Source organism: Sminthopsis crassicaudata, chromosome 3 (assembly GCF_048593235.1).
Source record: "Sminthopsis crassicaudata isolate SCR6 chromosome 3, ASM4859323v1, whole genome shotgun sequence".
NCBI classification, from domain to species: domain Eukaryota; kingdom Metazoa; phylum Chordata; class Mammalia; order Dasyuromorphia; family Dasyuridae; genus Sminthopsis; species Sminthopsis crassicaudata.
This window is the reverse complement of record NC_133619.1, coordinates 35972852-36000807: the sequence shown is the minus strand read 5'-3', so window position 1 is coordinate 36000807 and position 27956 is coordinate 35972852. Positions and strand designations below refer to the sequence as shown.

The following is a 27956-nucleotide window of genomic DNA, read 5'->3' as shown; positions in this document are numbered from 1 at the left end:
ATCCAAGCTAGCAGAATTAGGGAGGAAATGGATTCCAGACTGTGGAAAATGGATCACAAAAATTCTCTGAGATAGGAGCCTCAAAGAATAAGGTAGGAGAGCAGCTTGGGAAGGAAGTATTGTATAGTGAAAAGACCATGACATTCAGAGTTGCAAAAACTGGTGCAGAGAGTTCTCAGGTAGGGATGCAAGTGTGATATAGGAGACAATCTAACTTGACTCAAAATGGGGTGAACCAACCCTCAGAGGTACTACAGTCCTATCATGGTTATGGATGAGAAAGGGAATCACCTCTGGAAAAGGGATATTATGGTGATTGTATTCCGGAGGTGGGGCTTGCCAAGAGGGTAGAACTAGACCTTCCCAATGGGCTGTCTTTGAGACTCAAACCCCCCCAGGTAGAACATCTAGAGCCTGAATTCCCCTAAGCAGTTTGCAGGTTTGGGTTGGTGAAGGGCCATGAAACAATCTCTGATACAAAGATGAAATATGGTGGGAGGAATCATGCCCCTTCAATCTCATTGAGTGGGAGATATGAATCAGAACAAATTAATATGGAATGTGATAGGGTCAAGGAACAGATCAAGGCAAAGTTCTCCAGGACACTTTAAGAATGGAGAAATCACTCTGAACTGGGGTTACATGAAGAAGGGGGTTCATTGAGAATAGAGATTGCAGCATCTTTTGGATTCATATCCCCAGTGCCTAGCATTGAGCCTGACACCGAATAAGCCCTTATAATACATTTTTTGCTGATTTAATGATTGACAATTAAAAAATGTGAATGTGAGATGTAAAATAAGTCTAGCAAGGCAGATCCAAGTCAACATATGGTACCCCTGAACTAGCAGCTGGAGGTTCTGCAAAGGTAGAAGGTAACAAATGAGCTGCATCTCAAATACCAAGCAAAGGGATTTATGTTAAAGCAGGGCTACAAAAAATGGTTAGTTAGTCCCTCTTACTATGGAGGCCAGAGCACATAATTCTGAAGCAAGTCACAATCTCCTAGGCTTCAATTCCTGGTCTGTAAAATGAGGCCATCAGACCAAATGATCTCTTCTCCATTGAGACCCTGCAAAGCTATAATCTCATTGTGGCAAACACAACTCCTTTTGTATTAGCTCCTGTAGCTTCTCTCACAAGCAAGGACTCTCATTTCATAGGTTCCTCTTAGCTCTTTCCCCTAGCTGCAAGATATCTTGCCCATTGTATCCCACGAGAAGCCCCTTACGACATTATTACTCCAACCAGCCTTTCTCTTAAATAGAAAACCTTCTCATTTGATGGGGGCTTGGGGTGCTTCGCTGAAAGTCCTGAATGATGGCACAAATATTTGATGTCAGTATGCCAGGCCTCTAGCACCTTTCAATAAGTATTTCTAGACTTATAAATATCTTGTTCAAGTTGTTTTGAACTCCTGGTAATTTGATCACAAATTCACTTGGTCTGACAGGCTAATAGATTTTATCCTGTTGCAGTTGGAGACTACTGAGAGTTCTCATTACATGTTTAAAAAGTTTTAAGAAAGCATCAATAAGATGCTGGGCCTAAGGCTAATGGTTTCAATTTTTTCATTATGCAGAGGAAAGATGGATTTAGGAAAGGGATTTAAGGAGAGATCTGAGATCAGGAGTTTCCTCATAGATTCTCCCTTTCATTCACGAATCAACAAATATTTAATGGATGCTTACTGAGAATCTGGCTTACTCATACTCTGACTTTGGACAAGTTTCTCTGTTCACTGGTCGCTGATCTGAGCTGAACTAGTTGGACTTGCATACCATAGCAGAGCAGAGGGCCTGCCATTCTTATTAACCTGTAATTTCTCCCTGTAGTGACTGGGGAAGTAACTCATGGACCCAGAACCTGCTGGGCTCAAGTCATTGAAAATGGAAGGGGTCCAGTGGTGCAGCTGGTGCAAGTTTTCCCACAGAGTTCACTGCAATCCCCCTTTAGCTCTTGCAACTATGAACACATGATATAGTGTTTCTCTCTGGAACATGGAAGGGCAAATGAGATCTTTGTCATTGGTACCAATATATTCGAAACCAAATAGGTAAGATTTCACAGAAGTTTTCATATTCCATAGATTTCTTCCTAGTTTCCCCTGGCCTTTCTTTTATCTGGAGACCTCCTTCTATGGGGTGGGACCTGATTAAAAATAATAATAATTCTAAGCTAACAATTATTTAATGCTTGACTTAATCCCAAGGGGAAAATCCCTTAATTACATAATTGACTGCTCCTGAACCTTGTCCAGGTAACAGGTTGGAAGCCGGCTGAGGAGGAGCTGGTAGAAAGCCCAGATGGTTTGCAGAGGGAAGCAGGGGAGGAGATTAAAATATCTTAATTTTTTTAAAGAGAAAAATATTCATAATATTTGTGTCGTTCTGGTGTCTTTCTCCAGCTGAAAGATAATTTCAACAGAAATATTTCTCTGAAGCCCGACTTCCTTCAGAAAAGAGAAGATACAGAAATCCCTGCCTTTCTTTATTTTTTCTCTCTGTCTCTGTCTCTCCCTCTCCCCTTCCTCATCTCTCCTCTTTGGCCTTCCTCTCTCCCCTTCCTCCCCCCTTCCTTCCCTTCCTTCCTTCCTTCCTTCCTTCCTTCCTTCCTTCCCTCCCTCCCTCCCTCCCTCCCTCCCTCCCTCCCTTCCTTCCTTCCTTCCTTCCTTCCTTCCTTCCTTCCTTCCTTCCTTCCTTCCTTCCTTCCTTCCTTCCTTCCTTCCTTCCTTCCTTCCTTCCTTCCTTCCTTCCTTCCTTCTTTCCTTCCCTTTAAGAAAGGTGAGGTCTGCTGAGGTATTTGCTTGAAATTTGCTCTTTTCTTCCTTAGGAAAGAGCTTTGTCTATCTTTTTCCTGTTCTACTTCCCACTCTACCTTGGGAATAGCTTAGTGAAAAGAATACTGACTTTTTATGTCTAAAATTGACAGCTATCATTATATAGTCTTCTCTTTTCCACTCTCCTCCAATGATCCATAAATTCACAAAGAGCACAGCGTATAGGGTGGTTGTAATCTGCATATGTGGAGGGCAAATTCCCACCAAGTATCTTGGAGTATTGAAGTAAGATCTGAATCCACGCTCTGCCATTTGCTAGATGACTTTGGGGAGCTAATTCATTAACATTTCTAGAGTCCTAGAAGGTTTGCAAAGCACATTGCATATATTATCTCATCTGGCCTTATAATAACCCCATAAGGCAGGTGCAATCATTATCATCTATATTTTACAGATGAGGAAGTTGAGGATGAAAAAGGTCTATCACTCTAGCCATTGAGCTATTTAGTGATCTCTTTACTTCCTTAGACCTTAGTTTTTTCATTCAAAGATAAGGGGTTTGGCCATGAAATTTTCCAGGTCCTTTCTAGCTCTGAGGGCTCCCATGGCTCAATAAGCATGTGACAGGATGGCCCTAATGGGAAGCAGATGGAAATGCTTATGTTTTGCAGTCAGGTCTCATAAGTGTTTCCTGTTAGAAATGGTGGGGTCTTATTCTGCCTTTCTGTGATTCTGCTTTATGGATGCATTCACCTGCTGGAATGAGTCACATGGAATGATTATACTTGGCGTTTATGCCAGTTTGAGAATCTTTGCGAAATTAATTCACAGACTGAGTTAATCTTTGTGATTTCTCCTTTCCTGTTACTGATGTCTGAAGTTCTTCCCTCTATCCCATGATCCTTTGGATCAGCACAGAATAGATGAATATCCCTAGGAGACAGCACAGTAAACCGTTATCAATTTTGTCTAGGATTCCATAGTCAGTGAATTTGGGTAAATAAAACAATCAACCAATCAATCAACAGATATTTATATGTGCTTAGAAGTGATTCGAAATGCTTACAAGTGCTTTACAAGTGATTATAAGAAAGCATTCACATGGCACAGTGGTCTGGATTCAAATCCTCCTTGAAAATTACTAGCTGTGTACCCTAGGCAAGTTATTTGAAACCTATAGTACTTCCCTTAGTGTTAGGAGGAGGAAGAATAAACATTTACATAGTGCCTACTATGTTCTAGTCACTGTGCTAAGTAATTTGTATAAAGATTATCTTGTTGACCTTACAACAAGATAGGGAGGTAGGGTCTTTTATGCCCCTATATTACAGCTGAAGAAACTGAGGCAAATAGACTTGTCCATGGTCACATAGCTACCGTGTTTCCCCGATAATAAGACCTATCCTGAAAATAAGACACCCACATACTCTTTAATATTCCGCTAAAATAAGCCCTCCCCCGAAAATAAGCCCTATCGAACTTACTATGAAAACGGTCATCATGGTGATCCCCTGCGCTATATGCTGCGTAGCGGTACCTTCAGTAAGCAGCGCCGCCCTCCCCTCCCGGGTGAAACGCACGTCGCGCTCCGAGCTGCATCCAATCAGAGCTGCAGCAGTGAGCGCGTCATCCTCTTCTTCCCTGGTGATTTGCTTGCTGGCGCTACTGAGAGCAGCGCCGCGGAGTAGAGCTGAGACAGGACCATCTAAAAACTCGGTAAGTTCAGTAAGCGATGGAGAATAAAATAAGCACTCAGGGGGCATGATGGAGGCTAAAAGGGGCATGATGGAGGCTAAAATGGGCATGATGGAGGATAAAAGGGGCATGATGGAGGCTAAAATGGGCATGATGGAGGATAAAAGGGGCATGATGGAGGATAAAATAAGCCCTCCCCTGAAAATAAGCCCTCTGGTGTTTTTTAGTCCCAAAAAAATAATAAGACAGTGTCTTATTATCGGGGAAACACGGTAGTAACCTGAGGTGAGATTTGAACTCAGGTCTTCCTGTCTTCAGACCTGGCATTCTCTCCATTGCACCAGTAGCTGTCTTATGAGGCTCACAGAACTTTGAAAACATTAGAGTGCTGTAAAATTGCCAGCTTTCATTATATAGTCTTCTCTTTTCCCCTCTCCTCCCATGATCCAAAACTCACAAAGAGCACAGCGTCTAGAGTGGTTGTAATCTGCATATGTGGAGGGCAAATTCCCACCAAGTATCTTGGAAGTACTGAAGTAAGCAGAAGTCACTGATATCTCCCTGAATATTAGCTGTATTATATTTGTGTGTGTGTGTGTGTGTGTGTGTGTGTGTGTGTGTGCGTGTGTGTATTATTTACTTTTCTATATCTATGTGTATATCTATGTTCTCTCCCCTGATTGAATGTGATGAGTTCCTGTAGCACACAAACCTTTCCATTTCCATCTTTATGTTTCCAAAGCCTAACATAGCATTTTGCATATAATAGGGGGTTCCCTTGTTTAATGCTTCTCAGTGGTTGATTGATGGACCACCAGTCCTTTCTCCTGGCTCACTGATGGAGGCTAACATAATTGGGGTCACTTGAGAGCACCAAAGTTCCCTAGACTAGGAACTACTATCAGGGCTAGGGGACTTTGCTAAGTGATGCAAGATGTCTAGGCCAGAGGCTCAAAGAACAGGATGGCAGGTACCACAGACCTAAATAATCTCACCCCAGGCCAGCATTGCTTGGGATCATATCTACCCGCCCAAGGGCATCTTCTCCCACTCTCCACAACTTAAAAAGGAAAACCAGAGGCAAATTCTGAGGTTACCGGTCTCAGGATACCAGCTTCTAAGACTGACTTTGACTGTGCCCTTTAAAAGGCTGCAGGGTTTCTTTTTAATTGAAACGAAACATTGCCAGAAAAAGCCCTTTGTGGGATTCAAAGAACCAGAGAATCCCTGAGTCTCCTCAGAAGAAGGCACCATAAAGGTCATTGGACCTGTTTGTACACAGGATTCCAATTCTACAGCCCAGCTCATAGAGCGTCACCCACCCTTTGCTTGCAGACCTCCAGTGCAGGAGAACTTAAACACCTTCTAAGCAATCTGTTCCAAGTTTGGACAACTTTTAATTGGTAGAAAGTTTTTCCTTATATCATATCTAAATCTGCTTCTTTGCAACCTTCTCCCCCTCCCCATTTCTTTATGTTCTGCTTTCTGGGACCATATAGAACAAATACAATTTGATTCACCAAATACTTGAAGCTAGTGGTCTATTGTCACTCTCAGAGTCATCATGGGATGGTAGATAAGGAATTCGATTTGGAGACATCAAATGCTTTCAAACTGTATTCATCTGGGCAAGCCATTAACGTCTCTGTGCCTCAGTGTCCTTATCTGTATAATCAAGTGGTGGCTTTCCAGGTTCTTCTGGCCTTAAATCTATGATTCTCCCATTTTTTTGTTTTTTGTTTTTCCCTGAATTTCAATTAGTTTGGTGCTGAACTAGATCTATCCATAGGTAGGCAAGGGCTTTTTTCCTCTCCCCAAGGTCTGTTTCCCAGACATCTCCAAAATATATAACTGAGGAATCCTGAAGAAAAATCAGATATCACTGGTTAAAGGAAAGCGCCATTCTAGACTCTAGAAAAGTTTCTTCAACTTTTTGGATCTCAGAGCCCTTTTATACACTTAAAAATAGTTAATATGAGTTGTTTCCATAAATATTTGCTGTATTAGAAACTAAAATATTTTAGTATTATTTTGAAAATAGTTTTGACCTTGTGGACCCCCTGAAAGAATCTTGGGGATCTCCAGGGGGCCCTGGATGCCACATTGAGAGCTAGACACTAAAAGCCTGCTGAGTTTTGTTCCCTAACACCCCATGCTGAAATGATGTGTTCCTCTTCCATCCAACGAGGTTTTTCCAAACGCCCAAATCCTCACTTTCTGCATAAAACTTTTTTATTACTCCCCACCTCCCAACCCAAAGCAATGAGATTCAAGTGGAGGGTATAAACATCTCCACCAATGAATCACTCTAAAATTATCATCTCACATTATCATAGAAATGATCACTTCTGCGCTCAGTCCCAGTAGTTCCATAATCTCTAATAAAGCAGTTTATGCATGTTTAAGCAGGACTACAGTGCCCCAGAAAAACAGCTTTATATTGTTTTCATAATAAAACTATATCGTTATTTGGGCAGCCTTATAGGAAGACCAAAAGGCCTGGCTGAGGGCCAAGGCAGCTCACTATACAACTGGAAGAGCAGCTCCCTTCCATCACCCTGCCTTCCCGGGTGGGCATTCAAAGCTTTTTCATAAATAAAGGTCCAGTCCCAGCTGAGAAGTATAATTTGCTTCTCTGTGCCCTCTTAAAAAGAAATCATTTGCAGCTGTGGATTTAGGGAAGAAGAAGTAAAAGTCCCTACCTTTGCTGCATGGTGGTCATCCGTTTGGGGTCAAGGATGGAGATCTTCTGAAGGAAAAGGGATGGCAGGAAAGAAGGGTTTGCACTCAAAGGATTCAAGTTAAGAATGTGGAGAACAACAAACAAATAGGCCCAGCCCTGAGGGGGCTGGGTGTGAAATAGTCCTTCAGAAATTACATGATGCATCATGCGGGACAAAAGAACTATTGAGAGAAGCAATTATGAAGATGGCATTTTCAACAGGTCTTGCCAAAGTCTTCAAAACCACAAAAGCCTTTTAAAGTTCCTAATTACTTTCTGCTTTTTTTTCTCATCCAAAGAAAGGAGGAAGGATCCGCTTGGAGGAGCACTAAGGTAATTTACTGGAAAGTCTGGTTTTCAGACAATGCTCCTCCATTCCCTCCCTCTCATAGACTCCCTATATCTTAACCTCTACCTGAAATCAAATGTATTGACAGACATCTCTGAGATGCTCTGGAGACAGGTGCACACACAGGTAATAAATATAGCAACAAAACCTGTGGCTCCGGGGCATTTTCCAGGCTTTTGTGAGCATTTCCAAGAGAAAAATAGCCAGAGCCATCATCTGACAGCCCTACTCAAAGGGGGAGGGGGCTGCATGGATGCTTCTAGGCTGATATAAATTTGGGAGGAATAACAGTATTTAGTGAAAAACAGAAAAGGAGAGTTGTTTGTCTGAAAGCAAAGAACTGATGAAACGCGGGGCAGGGGAGAGAGAGAAGGGAGAAGGGAGAGGAGAGAGAAGAGATGAAAAGAGACAGAGGGGAAGAGAGAGGGAGAAAGAGGGGAAGAGAGGAGGGAGAGAGGAGTGTGCAGAGAAAGAAAAATCAAATTTATTAAGCACTGATTATATACAGGGAGCTATTCTTGATATGTGCTTGTTGACTGATTTTTCTCTCCACACATATACATATGCATGTATGTGTGCTGAGAGGTAGAAATGTGTATACATGCATATTACGTATAGAGAGACAGACACAGAGACACAGAGAAACAGACACAGAGATAGATACAAACAGAGAGACAGAGACAGAAACACAAAGAAACAGACACAAAGACACAGAGAAACAGACATGGAGATAGAGACACACAGAGACACAGAGACAGAAACACACAGAGAAACAGACACACACACACATACAGAGACACAGAAACACAAAGAAACAGACAGACAGATACACAGAAAAACAGACACAAATACACAGAGAAACAGACACAGAAATATACAGAGAGATAGAGAGACAGAGACACACAGAGAGCAACAGAGACAGAAACACACAGAGACACCACATAGAAACACAGAGGTAGAAACAGACTGAGATAGTGAGACAAAAATAGAGAGATCTTCTTGGTCTGTAGAATGTGAGTTCAAGAAAAAAAACCTGGAAGTTCTTAACCATTTCTCAAGTTAGAATTGAAAGGTGGCTTGCTACAGGAGAATACCCTTGGTTTGGTGGGAAGAGCATAGGATTTGGAATTAGGAAAGACATTAGGTCACAGGACCATAGATGCTGAGCAGAGGAGACCTTAGCGATCATCTACCAAGAGTCCTCCATTTTACAGAGGACAGAACTGATAGGTTGAGATTTGTTTAAGTTCCACAGGTTGTAAGTATCTGGTAGAACCAGGATCTTGAATCCAGATCTCCACTTGATCCTTTCATTAATTAATTAATGAGTTGGCTGACCATGTGAAAGTCATTTAATGTTTCCAAGACTCAGTTTCCTCACCTTGAAACCAGGAAAGCATAATTTCTGGCCAAGTTGTGGGGAGGATCAAATGACATAATGAATATTAAGCACTTTGTGAACCTTGAAAACTTTTTAGAATGTCTGCTATTATATAATTTCAAGAATTGCGTATGAATTTCTTAGTTTTGTGCAGGAAGGTTAATGTCCAGGCCCAAAGGACTGTTCAGGCTGTTAAAGTAATAAGTATCCAGGTAGATAAGATGAAAACCCAGAGAAAATGAATTAACTGTAGTTAGATAATTACAATGTATGGAAACAAATTTCCCATTGATTATTTCCATTGGATTAGCTGATTTTCACTAAACTGGGGGATAGTGTTTTTTAGTGATTTGTTAATTAAATGATGATAGCAACTCCTATTGGTTGGAAACAATATTCATGTTTCTGCAATACTTCATGCACACTTCCTTTAAGTGGCTTTTTTTTTTTTTTTTTTTTTTTGCTGAGACAATTGGGGTTAAGTGACTTGCCCAGGGTCACACAGCTAGGAAGTGTTAAGTGTCTGAGGCCAGATTTGAACTCGAGTCCTCCTGACTTCAGGGCTGGTGCTCTATCCACTGCACCACCTAACTGCTCTAAGTGGTACTTTTGAAATTGATTTTTTGAATCCTTGAGTGCAAGATTTTACATTTGCTTATTATATTAATTGTTAGATTCAACCCTCAATGTTAGCCTGTCCAGGTTTTTTGGGATGCTGACTGCATCCATCTTGTTTCCTCTCCTTTTCAGCTTTATACTTTCTAGAAATTGAGCTATCATGCCAGATGGTTATCTGAAGGGCTTAGTACAATGGCTTAGGAAGAGCTTAATAAAGGCTTGTTAATAGACTCATCTCTGTCCATTGCTCTTTCTACTCAGGAGTAGAAACAAAATTAATCAGATTTGGCTGGGCCAGAAGCTGCAGAAAACAAACAAAATAAAACATTAAAGAGTAAATCAGGGGAAGGGCACAAGATAGAAAAAATTTTGGCTCAAAATGGGAATTTTGAATGATCAGATTTTATCCATGATATCTTGTCTCCATTTTCATAAGTAATCGTTATTGGTTATGTCAGGGTCAGCGATAGAGACTTTGGTGGGTTTTTTTTAAATGTTTTACAAAATTACATGATTAAAAAAGAGAATAATTAATGATGGGTTTTTATTATTTTTATTTGCAACTTGATCTAATTGGACATAAAAATTCAGACTTTGATATACAATTGGATAAATGAACCAGAGATCACCTTTAACCAACAGCATCTCCCTCTGAATGCAGAAATTGCCAATAAACAGTGAGTTGGATATAGAGCTGAAAAGGAGAGAGTGGACTTGAATGACTTAGGGAAATTTCAAAATTCTTTTAATGGCCTCATGCTTTCCCCTAAGAACCACCTCCATCACCCCTCCCCCCCACCAAAAACAAAAACAAAAGGCCATGATTTTAAGATGCTAATATTCATTCTATTATGCTATATAGTTGTGAGTGATGAAAAATTACACACTCTGAAGAATTTAACTTACAGGTCACCCAGAGAATAATGGACAGATACAGAGTAAATGAACAGTTTGCAACACATTATAAATGAATGATTGCCCATAGAAGGGCATAAATGGCTCAGGGACAATGATAGAAAGTAGACTTGTTATTGCATTGATATAGGGAACTCCCAGGTGAGAAAACTCTTGGCTTTGAGGTGAGGTCTCTATTTGCTGTTCCATAGTATTCTCATTTAGAGAGATGCATTATCAGAAAAAAATATGAGTTTGCCACATTGCAAGAAGTGGGGAGAACCAATAGACAGCTATCATGCTCTATCAGTATGCATGCCATGGCAAGTTTCTTGAAAAAGGTACCATCCCTGCTCCTTGTCTCCCAGCACATTGGATGAACTCTCTGTGGAAGATGTCACTGAGTGATATGGACAAAAGTTGCACAGAGTAGGGAGATATGGAAGGCTTGTGATCTGTAATGTTAGGAGACTATCTCTGTCGATGAAATCATACATCCTTTGGAGTTATGGTCTGACTTCTAACTAGCTGTGGATCTAAAGTTCCTATGATCTTATAAGATGATTTCATTTTTTAATGCCTCAAAGACCTAATTGCCCCATCATTGACTTTCCTTTTTATACTTGTGCAGCTTCCTTCTGCGTTTGACAAGAAAATAAAATTAAACCAAATGATTAGTATAATCTCATAAAACTGCTTATGGTGTTTTGCAAAATAGGATGGTAACCCAATCATTTAAAATAACCAATTATCCTGCATATATAACGGCCATTTTCACAATCGCTTTTTATTACATAAAAGTACATTTTAATATACGTTAATAGCTCCAAAGGAACAATCTTGGTCACAAAGTAATTAAAGCACACTTTATGATATTCACTTAAAGTTCTACCCAATCAGGCCTGCTATCCAGCATATATTATCAATTATTTTCTTCCCATATTCAGAAATCTTCATCTAAGCAAATTAAAATGACTTTTAAACTGTTGGATAACATAGAGTTTATCAAGGCATAAAATGAGAAGTTTGAATTTGTATTCAGGAAAACTTGGATTCAAAATATGCCTCAGATACTTACTAGCTCTGTGATCCTAGCCTGTATTTGCTTCAATTTCTTCGAATATAGGGATAATTAGAGCACTATTTGCCATTCAGAATTGATAAGAGGGAAGAATTGTACCAACTCTAAAGTTCTTCAGAAATGTGAATTATTGAGTTATATATTATTCCCATTTTTATAAAGCTTAGGAAGTCAAAAAGAAAGATAAAGTGCTTTTTTTCAGGATCATACTTATTAAGGGTTAGATTTGAACCTAGTTTTCTTGATTATATATACAAAAAACTGTATGCTATACCAGTGGTTCTCAAATTTTTTGAGCTTAGAACATCTTTATGTTCTTAAAAATATGGAGGAACCTAAAGAGTTTTTGTTTACATGGTTTATCTCGATTTATATTTACAAACTGTATGATCATTCCATTTAATTTAAAAATTAAAAGGATAAACTAATTATATATTACAATAAATTTTTATAAAAATAATTCTATTTTTGAAAAATAAAAACACAAGTGCAACATTGTTTTACATATTTTTTTTTTCAAATCTCTTTGGTATCTGGCTTAATAGAAGACAACCAGAATTTCCTGCTTGCTTTTGTGTTCATTCCATTGTGATAAATTGTTTTAGTTGAAGTATATTAATAAAATGGGGCTTCAAACAAATATCTAATTGGAAAATGGAAGAATATTTTACCAAAGTGATATTACCTTAATATTATTATAAAAAATGGTTTTGGTCTGTTGATTCCACTTTGAAAATCACAGTACTCCACCATTTAGGAACTTGTGTAAAGGACCAAGTGAATATATGATTCATTGCACTATTTCAGCCTCATTTTAAAAAACAGAATAAACCAGGTTTTACTTGGTTATTGTCCTCCATTCTCAAAGATAACCAAAATGACATCATTATTTTAGAGTACAGTTATAGTGTGTCCAATCATGGCTGATCAGAATAATATGAACCCCAAATGCTCTGCCACAGGTGAGACATGACTAGTACTAAGGAACATTTGGGGTAGCTTTTAAAATTTTACTCATCTAGTGTTTTCCTTTGGGCTAATTCAGTTCTGCTATGCTCATAGGGCACACCACCTTCTCTGATGAGGGCACGCCATACTGGGTGGTCCTGTGCCAGTGTCTTCCATTTATACGATTGATTCTCAAGTTCTTATGAGACTTTGAAAGTGTCGTTGAATTGCTTTTTCTGACTACCTTCTGAGCGCTTGCCCTGTGTGAGTTCTCCATAAAATATTTTTTTCTTTTGGTAAACACACATTTGGTATTCAAACAATGTGGCTAGCCCAATAGAGATGTCTAAGTTGGAATGCTTGGCAGTTTATTATGTTAATAATAAGAATACAAATGATTTTTTAAATCAAGTAACTGCTTTCTGGTGTTTTTAGAGTGATGTAGGATGGGGGAAGGGAAGAGTAGAGTAAAGGTAGATGACTTTTAGGGATGAACTGTCTCAGATTAGGACAAAATAGATTTATGTGAGATTCAATTAGATGGTAAAGAATCAGAATTTTTTTAAAAAGAAAAAAGTTCCTTTTTTTTAGGGTTTACTTTCAGATATACACCAGAGTGTAAAGTTCTCAGCAAAGAAGATACTATACACTAAAAATGTTCTCACACAGTGAAGCACAAACTTGACCCCATTCTCTCCCTTGAATCTCACCAGTCATATACACATTTACTATTCCAGGGAATTCTATACTCATAACTTCCAATACTTGAGATCCAGCCTTTGATCTACTTTGCCTTGGCATGAGGTTCACCACCATTTCCATTTTTTGCTTTATTCTTTTTCACCAACAAACTATCCTGGCCTTATATCAGTCTTTTCATAGGTCCATAGATTTAATGTTAGAAAGAGTCTTAAAGACCAAAAAAAAAAAGATTATATTCAGATGAAGAGATAAAGAACATTTATGCTTCCTATGTGCCAAATATTCAACTTTGATGATGAAAGAGACTTTACTCTCAAGGAACTCAGTCATTGGAATAGAAAACAACTACAAAAGAGAATTTGGCTTTGAGAGCATCTAGGAAGGTCCAGAGGTTGTGAAGGTTCAACTATAAAACTGATAGCAAGACTCAGGAATTCTTTGGCTGCATCAGGATGCGGACTGTCCACAGAAGCATCCCACCATATAGTGGGGAAGAGGAAGTGGTCTTAGGGTAAGATTGGTGAGGGAATTCTGTATTCCCTCTGACAAGAGCAGAGAAAAAGGTTCAGTGTCTGGTCAGAAGGGAAAAGGGGACTGGAGAATAGCCAAGAAAGATGGAGGTGTGTTCTGGGGAAGAAGTAGAGAATCATGATAGGTACCACTGGCTGGAATCTGGGGTGGCTTGCTGGCTGAGGGGAAAGGCAAAAATAGAAATCCCTAAACAACATTATTTTCATAATTTCTATCCAATATACTATAGTGTTTCTCAAGAGACTTTGTCTTCTTCCTGAAGCTCACAATCAAAGCCATTTTTTAACCTTCTGTCTTCTTATTCATATTCATCTGGTACTAGTATTTTTGAGTATTTCAGTGATACACTAGGCTTTCCAGTTGGCTCCCAGACCATGTCTTTCTCCCTTGTCCTTGATCCTAAAGCCAGTCACCACATCTGATCTAGACAAGGCTTTCTGACTCCTGAACACTCAACAAGCTCAACATTCCTTGTTTCTAGCAAATGACTCTTGTTCGGCCCCAGCCTGGGAAAGGACTTAAAAAAAGTCTAAACCTTTTCTCACATTTTGTCCCAGGATCTTCAACCTAAGCCATTTAAAGACATTAGTGCTGACCTGCCCACTTTTTAAAAAGGGCATTGGTAAATAGCACAAAAATCTTTACTATTAACATTTAGAAATCTTTCTCTAGGATAATCTTGATGGTCCCTGTGCTTGCTTCACTCCATTAAGCTGGAGTTGTTCACTTACCAGGTCCTATATGCCTGACAATATATTATTATTATTATTTTTTAAAATGAAACCCAGACAAATCAGAGTATGGTTGGCTTGCTTCATAAAGGAATTCTCCAGAAATTGTCTTATTTAATAATTACAGCATATTGTAGCAAAAAATGATGAATTTGATGCTGCTTTGAATCCCAGACCTACCACTTAACTACTTATATGAGCTTGAACAATTTTCTTAACCTCTCTGGGGCTTAATTGAGATCATCTTTAAATTCACCTTTAGTAACCTCTGAATAAAAAAATTCTATAACTATATGATTTAAAAAAAACAAACTTTTCTTTTTAACAACTCTGTGAGGGAGAAAAAAATGTTATTCTCTGAAAAATGAAGAAAACATACCTGATTGCTGTCCAGAGTCACACAGTTTCTAACTGAGACTTGAACAATAATAATAGCCAACCTTCCAAGGGTACCTTAAACCTAGGAAAGTGTTTTAATACATGATCTCATTTGAACTGCCTGATAGCCCCTAAATCTCTGTCAGTTGGGTACTATAGATAGGAATGTGCCCATTTTGGAGATGAAGAAAGTCAAACTCAGAGAGGTGACAACCTGTGTGATCAATGTAAAAATAAAAATGACAAATTTTAAAAATATTTGTTTGTTTAAAATAACTAATACTGCCTTGACATTATTTTTATCACTCAAAATGTCAGTGCTGAGAACTTTTGGAGCTGGGGACTGGATTGAAAGCAGGTCTTCTTCACTCTGGAATGAACACTAACCACGTTAGCAAACTCTTGCTTTACATTTACAAAAAGGATTCCATTTGTAAAAATTTAACTTGTGAATGAAATTTTAATTTTAATTTAATTTAATGTGTAATTTAAATAAATTTAATTTAATTTAAATGAAAAATTTCAGACCATGTGTACTGTGTAAAGTGGGGCATACTTACATACTTAATTCTAATTCCCATCTTATATGGAGGACAATAGCTCATGATTCTCAACAAGCAGCTTCATTCATTCCAATAGGATTATGTTTGCCCATACCTAGGAATTGATGTAGTTGTGAGATAACTATTTAAATAAATGCTTATTGATCCATTAATGAAATAACCATTTTGACGCTTTTAACAAGAGGCTGCAGGCTTCCTGTGCTACATAACCTTCAATATTGGACAGGTGACTTGGTGGTCAGTCAATATGAGTTCAAGTTTCAGACCCATCATTGTTAGCTATTTATCCCTGAACAACTCATTTCAGCTGTCTTATGCATTTTAAAAAGAGGGATCATAATGGCTCTACTATCTTTATCACAGTATTAATTTGATGCTCAATGAGCTCAGAGGCAGCTTGGTATAGTGAATAGAATACAATTCTTGGAATCAGGAAGACACAGTATAAATCCTGTCTCATACATTTCTCAACCTTCAGCTGTAGAAAATCACTTTTCCAATTTTGTTGCTGTTCAGTCATTTCAGTCATATCTACCTCTTCATGACCCTATTTGAGGTTTTCTTGACAAAAATACTATATTGGTTTTTCATTTCCTTCTCCGATCATTTTACAGATGAGTAAGCTGAGGCAAATAAGGTTAAGTGACTTGCTCAAGGTTACACAGTTAAGATGTGTCTGAGGTCAGATTTGAGTTCAGGTGATTCCAGGTTTAGTGCTCTTTCCCCTGGGCCACCTGGCGATTCACTTTTCTAAGTATCTATCCTTTATTTCTATCTGGATGCTCTCCTGGTACCACTAATTCTACATGTCAAAAAGTGATCTTGTCTCTTTTTCCTCTAAACTGGTTCCTCCTTCAAACTTCTCTTTTTCTGTACATGATAGAACCATTTTCTCATTCATCTTTGATTTCTTCCTTTTCCCATCCTTCACATACAATCAATTGCCAGTCCATCAATTCAACCACTCCAGAAGCTTTCAAAATGTATTCCATCTTTTCATTATTTTTTTCATTATTACCCCTATGAGCATAGACTCTCATTATTTTTGCTTTGTAACAATGTTCTCCTACGTGATGAACCCAGATCATTCTTCCCAATATACAATTCGCTTCATAAAATTATATTATATTTGCTTTTTCTCACTTTCATTTCCAAATACATCAACCAATATATTAATATTTTGGAGGTATATGCAATGTTCTATACCAATAGTCCCTCACCTTTGCAGAGAGAGAGGTATATTTTCCTCACTTAACTTGGTCCCAATATTCAGTTCTCATGTATCATCCTTGACTGAAACATCTTTAGTGGTTCCTGTTTTATTACAAGTTCCTCTTCTCATTCTAGGCTTTCTGTAGTACAAATACAATCTCTCTTTCCTTAATTCTCCATGCTTTTATCTACCTGGACAATTCCCTTTTTATTCAACACTACTCACTACTCCCTGGCACCATTTTTCTTTAAATGATTACTATACCTAGAATACCATTACATAGCATGCAAATTTATTAAAATCAGATATCAGATTTAGAGTTGAGTCCTCAAAGGCATTTTAGTCTGACTTCTAAATTTCTCAGACAGGTTTTAGAGAGACTAATACAAAAGTGGTAAGTATCAGAGGCAGTATTTGAACCCAGCACTTTTGAGCTAATGCTATTTTCACTGCTATTCCCACTGCTTCTTCTTCAAGGCCCAAAGGAAATCACATGTTTGCTCTGCCAAGCTTAAACACTATATAAATGTTGGATTTATTATTATTGTTATTGTTGTAATATTAGCCAAACCCACTTCTAAACATGCTTCCTTCTTTTTGAAATGTTTTGTGATATCATGAGATATAGAGAAAAATCCAAAACAAAACAAGAATCAATAATTTTAATCATAGGAGAGAGGCTTGACTTCTGCCTTTCTACCTCTTACTTGTGCAACCATAGGCAGGTCATTTAATTGATCAGATCCTTGATTTCCTCATCTGTAAAATGGGAATAATCATATATGCTGAAACTTTCAGATATAAAAAAGTGCTTGAAATCATAAAATGTTGTTCAAGTATAATATAAAAAGGTAACGAAAATATATTTCTGGTTCTTGATCTCTTTCTCACTTTCCCACCTGAAGCAATCTCTTCCTCTTCTGAAAACTGACAACTATTTCATTTGTCCCTGACTTTAATGCCCTTTATCATGCTCTATTTGTAGTACAGTGATTTTGTTGTTATTGGTAGTAATCCTTTGTTTTCAAAGAGGTTATCCTTGGGTTGATGTCTTGCCCTGAGTATCCATTGGATTTACATCAGGCAGAGGATGTATAGGACTTGAGAGTTAGAAGAAACTAAAAATCCAAAACTCTCCTTTTACAGATGATGAAACTGAGGTCCAAATAGCTTAAGGGACTTAGCTGAGGTCACACAGTTAGTAAATAAGTATCTGAGGCAGGAGTCAAGCTCAGGCGTTCTGACTCTCACTTCCAAGTCTAGTGTTCCATGTACCATGCCATCTAGCTGCCTACTGTCTATGATTCTATGAAATGCAGGCCCAGAAAATTTGAATTATTTGCTGGAGGTGTGAAGGACAGCATCAGAGTTTGGACTTATGTCTCTTTATTCCAGATTCAGCGCACTTCTTTTTGCCCTATTTTGCCTTCTCAGTTGATTTTAAAATCAATGAACAGATCATTATTTTGCTATTTTAATTAAAAGATGTGTGATATAGGGCATAGGACATTAACATGGAAATCAGAAGACTTGGGTTCTAGTCACGATTAGTACATCTAGTCTTGTTTCTTCTCTCTGAACCTCACTGATCATTTGTCAAATAGAGGTTAGACCTTAACCTCCTTAAGTGTAGAGGGCTGAAACTCCAAAAAGGTGTGCTTAAATCAGACAACTGAGCACTTAAGGCTAATTACCTAACAGATGTGAGACAATGACTCTATAAGCACATATTTGGATAAATGGCTCTTCTCACCATTGATTGTTGCTGAATTTTTGGTGTTAAGATAATCAGAGGCAAGGATTGGATGGCAGAGGGAAAGAGGGCAGAGTCACTTTGTGGTAGGAGGAGGAGGAGAGAGGGTGGTGACCTGGACTCCAGAATCCAGAATTCTGATTGTCTGCCTCCTTCACTTCTTCCCCTAATGACCAAGGACTTTAATTTATGCTGACTCTGGCTGACCACAAGGCCCTCCAGGGAACTTTACACTTATGCCTTTGACTCTTGAAAGGTCTATCCTTTTTCATTGGTATCCCCAATGCTTAGTTTACTAGGCCTTTAGTAAGTACTTGATTGTTTTTAATGAGTCAAGAGTCTTGGACCTTGGTGGCAGGGTTTGATTTTTTTAAATGAAGACAATGTGAGGAGAAAAGAAAAGAAAGAAAGCCATTTCATAATGTGATTCTCACTGAAGAGAAGTAATTTTCTCTGACTACCTATTGTGTCATTTGGAGAGGCAGTGGGCCATAAGATTACAAATCTTGTTCGAGGACAGCGTAGATGGCCCTTCAGCCTTGCACAAGATTCATAGTTCTTCCTGGTTATTTATTCAGGGTTGATGTAGCCTCAGATGCTGTTAACAGATCTTGAAGGTGTACATCTGAACTCTTTATTCAATCAATCCTTCAATCTACAAGCATTTGTGAGTTCCTACAATGTGCCAGGCATTGTGCTGGGAATAATTACACTTGAAATGAAACTACACTTGCTCTTTGGGACCTTTCACCCTGTGATGGGGGGTGGAAATAAAATATCAGAAGAACATACAGATATAAATATCCGCAAAAAATGAAAAATAAACAGCATAAAACACTGAAACATAGTTTGAGAGATAAGGCACCAGTAGTGTGGGGAACCTGGAAAGGCTTCATGAAAGAAGAATGAATGAAGACTCATTCATAGAATGAACACATGGCATATGACTCTCACAGAGAATGTAAACTACCCTGAGAAAATATAAACAGCAAAAGAAGCTCCAACTATCCTCTGCAAACACTTACATGTAACCTTGAGCCATCTCTGGCACTCTGCCTCCCTTGTTCAGTTTCTATATAATACCCGATCTGGCATGCATTGGCAAGGAGATCCACAATTTGTCCTGCTACCACCCAGGATGACTGGTCTCCTGTGAGCAAACTCCCTTAAACAAACTTAATTAACTCCCTAATAAACTCCCTTCACCAAGCCTAATTAACTCCAATAAAATCTATTAACCAAGCTTGTATGAGCCCCTCTTTTTTGGTAGCTAGTTATTCTTTCAGAGGGTCTGCCATCCTATAATTGGCATAATTAGGGCAGGATAATATCCCTCCTTACAGCTCTTGAGTTGAGTCTTGAGGCAGAACACGGACTCTATGAGATGATGGGGAGGACAGAATGTATTCCAAATATGGAGGATGGGCAGGACAAAGGCCTAATGAAGAGAAATGGAGGGCTAAGGAGGAGAATGCCAGTTTGACTGGATTACTAAGAGCAGGAGCGAGAGTAATGTTCAATGAGCCCAGAAAAGCCAAGGTGTGAGAGGCTTTAATATTTAATTTTTTATTTAAAATTAATATTAAGTTTAATTTAATTTAATAATCCTAATATTAATTTTATTTATTAACATTATTTATTATATAATAATTATTTATATTTATTATAGATTATTATAATATACACAATAAATTATTATTTATTAATAATTAATTTTAATGTTGATATTTTTAATGTTTAAATTTAAAAAGCTTTAATATTTTTAAACAGACAATATGAGAATTTATTTTTCATAACTACAAATTTACAACATGAGGTTTTTCTTTTTCCTATTTTTCCCCAAAGGAGTTAGAAATGGGAGGAGAGAGAGAATGATTGCTTATTATTTAAACAATGTTAAAGGGAAAATATGTAAATAAATAAGAGAAAAAAAACAAATAGAGGATTTTCAATATGAACTTTGAGGTAAAGGAGGGACACTGGAGTTTGAGTAGGGGACACAATCAGATTTATGCTTTAGGAGAATAATTTTGGCAATAGTGTGGAAGATGGCCTTGAGAACTTTAGAAATCAAAACCAATTAGGTAGCCATTGCAATAACAATTTGATTTGATGAGGTGAGATTTGATGAGGACATAACTAGGGTGAATATGAATAGAGAGAATGGGTCTCATGTAAAAGATATATATTGGAGGTAAGCACACAAGCATTGCCTATTTAATAGGTATATGGAATGAGGGAGAGTGAAGAGGCAAGGATAGTACTGAGGCTTTGAACTTGGGAAGCCAGAAAGATGGTGGTGCTTTCTCCAGAAAAAGTGGAATTTGGATATTTGGGATAAAGATAATGAACTCTCTTTTGGAATTTTAGTAATCTCATTGTAAAATGCAGTTGATAGAATGGAGGAAAGCATTGTCAAGAGTGCACTAACACTTACTCTGGAAAAATATGTACAGGATGCTCCGTAGTTTGCCCAGACCACTGCTATTCTATAATACCAAACATAAGATACATATTGGCTCACACTTCAGGATAAGAATTAATAAGTAACATTTTCTACGTCCCTAAAACTTTTTTTATATTAAACATATTTTAGCATGCTTTTCTTTTAAAATCTTAAGTAACAAAATCTCTCCTTCCTTTTTATCTCCCCCCCCATCCACTGAGAAGACAAACAATATGATATGAATTATACATGTGAAATTAGATAAAGCATATTTCTCTGTTGGCAATATTGCAAAAATTAAGAAAATAAAGGAGGAAGAAAATAAGAAGGAAAAAAATTAAGGAAAGCAAAAAATGTATATAGATATATATGTGTGTGTGTGTGTGTGTACATACACTTCAATTTGTACCCAGAGTTCATCAATTCTTTCTCTGGAGGTAGACAGTACTTTTTCATCATGTGTCCTTTGGAATTATTTTGGTTCCCTGTATTGATCAGAGTAGCTAAGTCTTTTATAGTTGATCATTATTACAACAATGTTGTTATAGTGAAAAATGATCTCACTTCATTTTGCAGTGGTTCATATGGGTTTTGCCATTTTTTTCTGAAACTACTCTTCTCATCATTTCTTATAACATAATAGCACTCTATCACAATCATCTGTCACGACTCGTTCAACCATTCCCCAATTGATTAGCATTCCCTCAATATTTAATTCTTTGACACCACAAAAAGCTCCTATAAATGCTTTTGTAGGATTTAAGTCCTTTTCCTTTGATTTCTTTGGGGTAAGACTTAGAAGTGGTGGTTGTTGGCTCAAATGATATACTCAGTTTTATAGCCTTTTAGGGCATAGTTCCAGATTGTTATCCAAAATGGTTATATCAGTTCACTATCATTATTATTATTATTATTATTATTATTATTATTATTATTATTATTATTATTATTATTATTATTCACTATTCCTCCCTCATCCCCTCCAGCATTTGCAATTTTACCAAGTTGTTGATTCTCTTTTCATAATTTCTTGATCACTCTCATTTCTTTTACCAATCTTTACTCTACCCCTCATCTCTTTCTTAACTCTTCCCGCAATTTTGGCTGGCCTTGGGTTCAATTGTTTTGCTTATTTATAGCTGTACATTGTGGTAGTCTTCTAAGTTTATGCTTTGATCTTCCTTGCTACCATAGTAGCTTTTAATGGTTAAATTCTTTTTGCTGTGATTGTTGTGTTTGCTCATTTTCCCAGCCTCTTTCTTCACTTTGAACTTTATGTTAAAAGTGGGATCTATTCAACTAAGGGTAGGGAGGCATTGGGCCAAGCTTCAGGTTTTTTGTGTTGGTCTTTTCAGAACTAGTTCTGGAGTTCTGCTAGGTTTTTTCTACTTCCAAGGTGGTATTATCCTGGGAAAGGTACGATCACTGGTCTTCTAGTCTCCTCTTCCTTGTAGCCACAAGAACTAGTGTTTCTTTTGGCTCTGGAACTTTGACCAGGGCCTTCATTCCCTTGTGACTGATCAGTACTGCTCTTCTCCATCCAGAAACTAGAACCCAGAATTGCTTAAGGGTAATAAGGTTGTCAAGTAGTACCAGATGCACCCAATACCAACAAAGGGTCCCTGTAATTTCTTTCTGACCAGTTGTCCAACCACCTTATGATACATAGACTGAGAGCTTCAGAAAATGTTACTGCTATTGCTCTTGGCTTCTTCCAAGGTCCACTAATGGTGCTCATGCCTTGGTCTAGGCTTGTGCCCACTGCACTCAAAAATTTGTAACAGATCTCTCCTGTGGACATCCTAAGTTGTCTTAGGCTGGGAAAATGTTTACTTTTGATTTTTTGTTGGTTTTGCCACTCCAAAAGAAGATTTTAGATGTTATTTTAAAGTTGTTTGAAGAGGAATGTTGGGAGAGTTCAGTTGAGTCCCAATTTGTTGACTTTTCCAACACTACCCATCCAACTTATTTTTGAAAACATTTGGTGATGTGAAACCCATAAGCTCCTATTCCACTTTAAAATAGCTGTTTTTCAAGTTTTTCTTTATATAAAGTCCAAATCTCTCTCTCTCTTCCTTCTCTCCCCTCCCTCTCCTCTTCTCCCTTCTCTGTATCCCTCCCTCCCCTTCCCTATTTCTCCTCCTTGTTCTTCCACAAAATACCCAATCATTATTTGAAGACACTCATGAACTATAGCAAATCTCTTCCATCTCTTTTCTCTCCATCTCCCACAAATTTCCTTTCCAGGCTAAGCATCCCTGGTAACTTAAAATTGCGTATTGTCTGATCTCGAGGGCCTTTACCATTTTACTTGTCCATATTCAGAAGTTTCTAGTTTGTCAATGTCCTTTCTAAAATGTAAAGGGAGTATTTAATTGTAGCAAAAAAAGAGAGATGTGCTCCTCTAGTTATTTGGATACAAATGACTCAAGCTGAAACTACCAATTGAACCCAGACCTTTAAAGAGGGAGAGAAGTTCCAAAAGAAAAAAAAAAGTGTGCCCCCCCTACTTTCTATTTCTTTCTGTCTAGTAACAAGAATATGCTATACCCTGATCACTTGTTTTATCTAAATACTTCTTGTATTTGGATTTTTGTCTCAGCCATAAAAGGCCTGAGATTATCTAGAAATAAATATACATTTAAATTAGATTAGCAAACCAGACCTCTGATAGATTATCTCAAAATTTCCTAACTGAGGGCTTTGAGCTATTGTCATCATACTACTGATTTTTTCTTGATATAAATCTCATAAAACAGAAGAAGAGGGAGCTGTGTGGATCTAAGAGCCTTCATATTGTCCCCAGTATGAAATGTGAACTAATTGTTTTAACAAGATGTGGCTGAGAGAGAGAGAGAGAGAGAGAGAGAGAGAGGGAGGGAGGGAGAGAGAAGGAAAAAGGTGGTGGCTAAAGATATCCTAAACTGTCTTCCAGTGACAAGATAGATATAACTTGGGAAGGATTCAATTCTACTCTATCCAGTAGAGAGTAAGGAGCAGAAAGTATAATAGATTGCTCAATCAACTCTGTCTTTCACAGGTATGGAAATCTAGAAGAGATTTGACATTGAATATGTCCTTGAAAGATGACTGGATTCAGGAAGATCAAGAAAGGTTCCAGGGCTTTCCAAGAAGTGTAGGAGTATGTCATTGTCACAAACAAAAGCACTCCCATTTTAGCTCTCCTTCATTGAAAATCTTTAAATAAAAAAGTTTTGTGTTCCTTTGAACACTAAATTCAATGAAGCTCTGAGATCCTATATTCTACAAGACTTCTTAGATTTTTTTTCAAATTTTGACCCCTTTTTACCTGAGAAATTTTTATGTTATTCTGGGTATATTGGTATATAAAACAAATATATAAATCAAATTTCACTGATAATAAATCATAATTTTTTCACCCCCAACATTGTTATGATATTTCATATAGAATCATCAACCACAGCTGTTTATAGCACTAAGGTTCTGTGATTCCTTCCTCTCTTATAAATCCACCTGTACATCTAGCTACAATTGCCTTCTCCTTATAATAGTAGTAGGAAACAGAAGTAGAAAGGGGCTAGTAAAAAAGTAATAACTATAAAGAGAAACAGCTAAATATTTGCCTTCTAGAAAAAAGAATGAAGAAGTCTCTGAAATATTAAATGTGCATGTGTGGCCTTGGATGTTTGAGCATCAATGAGAAGATTTTCATTAGTTTCATATACATCTTTAAAAATGAATTTTATACTGGGACCATGTTTCCAGATAAATAGAATCTTATTGGGAGAGATTTGCATGGTAGAGATACCAAGGAAGGATGGTTCAGGGTGACTCATATATATTAGCAGCAATACTGGCATAACATTGAGTCCTGAGAAGTTCTGGCAGTGGGGGGAAATATCTCTTGCTCCCATAACAGCTTCTGTTAGACTATGACATGCTCTCTGCAGGGTGGAGGTAGAGCCTTGCAGCTTCCATCATTTACAACTAGACCAAACAAGGCACCAGAGAATCTGTGACGAAGGAAAAACTATCACCTGGATTGAGAGGGGTAGGTATATCTGATCTAACTAGCAATGATTCTAACTGAAAGCGAATGTGACACCAGAAACATATTGCAGAGGAAACCTTGCTTGTAGTCTTTGCATCCAGCAACCTCTACAACTTTAGTCATTTTTCATTATCTCTTGATCTGCTGAGTAATTACACAGCAAGATCATATATAACTGATTAGAGCAAAAGTGAAGAGTACCTTGGGGGCAGATTCACTCAGCTATCCTTGCAGTCCTCAATTAGACTTCCTGGAGCTGGCTGTCATAGCTGTTGTGGAGTAACGGAATTAAATTGGCAAATTAAATCCTTATTCACCTGTCTGGTATGCTCAGGAAAAAGAGTACTAACTGCCAGAGTAATCTCATGGCAAACTAGGGACAGAACTAAGGATTAGTGATCAGGGCTTTGTCCAGTTGGGTAATGTTGATGGCTCCATCCTCTTCAGCAATTTAGAAATTTATGTTGTCCCTTCTCCACCTGTTATGAATTAAGTAACCTTGTTCCCCTTACCTCTACTAATTCCAAGTGGAGTAATGGCTAGCTATACCTATGTGAAATCTTCTTTCTCTTGAGTTATAATTAAGACACCAGGAAGATTCAGGCCAATAAATTGCTTTTTTTTTCAAGTTTGCTTAATGTAAATGCAAGTTTGTTATTTAGGGTAATGAAGGAAGAAACATATTGAGAAATGAAAAAATTCAAAAATGCTAAGCAAATTGTGAGATTTCCTCTTTCAACTGGACAGTGATTATAAATGACCGAAGCAATGGATTTTGAACCAGAAGGCTTGTTTTTAAATCTGGGTTCTACCACTACATAGAATTCCCAATCCCTCTAATTTTGTCCGCCTGCATTTTGGATTTCCTTCACAGGCTAATGGTAACTATTTCAAAGTCCGATTTTTTTTTGTATAGCAAAATAACTGTTTGGACATGTATACATATATTGTATTTTAGTTATACTCTAACATATTTAACATGTATTGGTCAACCTGCCATCTGGGAGGGGAAGGAGGGGAAAAATTAGAACAAAAGGTTTGACAATTGTCAATGTTGTAAAATTATCCATGCATATAATCTGGTAAATAAAAATTATTAAAAAAAATCTGGGTTTTACAACTAATAAAATGTATGACCTTGGACAGCTCATTTACTCTCTTAGTTTCAGTTTCCTCAGAGATGAAATGAGGAGATTTGTCTAGGTGAACTCAAAAGCCCTATCTAGTTTTATGTCCCATGGAGGTGGGGAATATTTTTACAATGTTCATCTTGTCTCTCCATGATCGATTCCCAACTTGGAAATCTCTGGCAGTTCATTATTGCCTCTAGGATAAAAAACAAAAAGTTTAGCTTCTTATTTGAAGCTTTGTACAATCTGCTTCTAATCTACCTCTGGAGTCTAATTCTCTATTATTCTCTCTCTAATACTTTCCATTCCAGCAAACTGGCCCTTTAGGTATTTTCCACAGATATCATTACAACTCTCACCTCAGTGGGCTAGCACAGATGGTTACTGTGTCTGAAATCAACATCTACCCTATTTTCACTTTTTAGAATCTTGATTGTGATTCAAACCTTGGCTCAGGTGATATTTTTAGTCAGTGTTTTTCTTGATCCAATCAATTAGTTAGTCAATGCACATTTACAAATAAAAATCACATTAGAAAAGAAAAATGTTCTAAGCATTATGCTAGGTGATAAGGATATATGGATGAAAATGAACTAGTTCCTGATCTCAAGGAGCTTTTATTTTATTAGTAGCAGTTGTGATAGTAGAGCTGCCGCAGGGTAGAAGGCAACATAAATATCTGAAAATGAACAAAATATTCTTCCATTCTGCATGTGATCTATACAGTTATGAGTGCTCTCTCCTTGCTGGAACAACTTTCTATTCACTTTGTACATTATTTCTATTTACAGTGTAATCTTGAGGGAAGAAACTTTAATTTTCTATCCTTGTGTTATTTGCACATAATAAACATTAATCAATATTTGTTAAATTAATTTTTCATCTCTAAATTCATAGTAAACTCCTTGAGAGTACAGGTTATGATAATTCTCTTGTGCCTGGTAGTATGCTATAAGATAGTAATACAAAGAAAAGAAGCTAAATCCCTGCCTTCTCTCAAAGAACTTATGTTCAAATGGAAGTGATAACATATATAAATAGGTATAGGAAGGGATTAAAAATATCTTAATTCAGCTTTAAGTTTTAACTTCAAAAGGATGAATGCAAAACATTTATAAAAAGGAAAATTTAACAGGTTATTTAAAATGTAAAAAATATTTCTATGTTTCTTATTAAAATTCAACATAACTATCATCTTGTACTATACATTTCTCAAGTTGATTTTTGAACTTTATAGAAAAGCTTCACCAGCTGCTTCTCAGTGACTAGAAGGACTGCATTTGTAATCATAAACTTCAGAACAGCCCAAACTGGGTTTTAATAGCATAGAGGGTAACTTTTATGTGCAACCATAAGAAAAAATCCAGTGGAGAGAAATCAAATAGCCAAGGAAGAATGCCTTCTTTATGGCTTCACTAGTCTGAGAAAGTGTCATCTAGAAAATTAAATGAAGATGTATTATTCAAAATATACAGAACTAAATAAATACAAATAAATGTATATAATTTGATTTTTTTTGGAGGATAGTTTGTGGCATTTATGCTGATGAGATTACTAAAGCTTAATACTTCATTAAGACCTTGGGAGCACATGTAGGGCATATGGAAAGTAATTTTAGAGAGTAAGGGCCTAGCTGCTGGGAGACTAAGAAAAGCTTGCAGAAAGTTCCTTTTGGGTTAAGGCTTAAAGGAACCCTAGAGTCCTTTCAAAACTTAAGGTTTTATGCTCCTCTCCCACCGTCATCACCAGCAATTGTTTCCAGCTTAACAATTGATTCCAGCTTAGGAAGAAGAACTAAGCCCTCAGAACCTGCAATGAACCCTGGAAAATAATTTGAATTTCAGGTATCATTGGAATGATTCAGAATAAGAAAACTATCTTGTGATTTAATCTCCTTAATTACGTGGAATATCCCTACTCCCTTGTAAGGTCCTGAGAATCACGTAGGAAGAAATATTTTCTGATGTTCTAAATGGATCACTTCCATAATCTTTTATGTTATCTTAGCC

General features: G+C 37.4%; 1 protein-coding gene across 3 annotated transcripts in view; it reads right to left on the bottom strand.

The window, feature by feature from the left end:
• The window catches only part of KCNMB2 (potassium calcium-activated channel subfamily M regulatory beta subunit 2), a 289661-nt gene that overhangs the window by 206936 nt on the left and 54769 nt on the right, over positions 1 to 27956 (bottom strand). Inside the window, exon 1 of one of the 3 annotated variants that reach the window (XM_074298231.1) lies at positions 7177 to 19943. The exons of 1 other annotated variant lie outside the window; for it this stretch is intronic. In XM_074298231.1, coding sequence (XP_074154332.1) covers positions 7177 to 7364 — 188 coding nt within the window. In that variant the 5' untranslated portion in view covers positions 7365 to 19943. Of the gene's footprint in view, positions 1 to 7176; positions 19944 to 27956 lie in introns of those variants that run through there. One more of the 3 variants, XM_074298230.1, reaches the window with a different exon arrangement.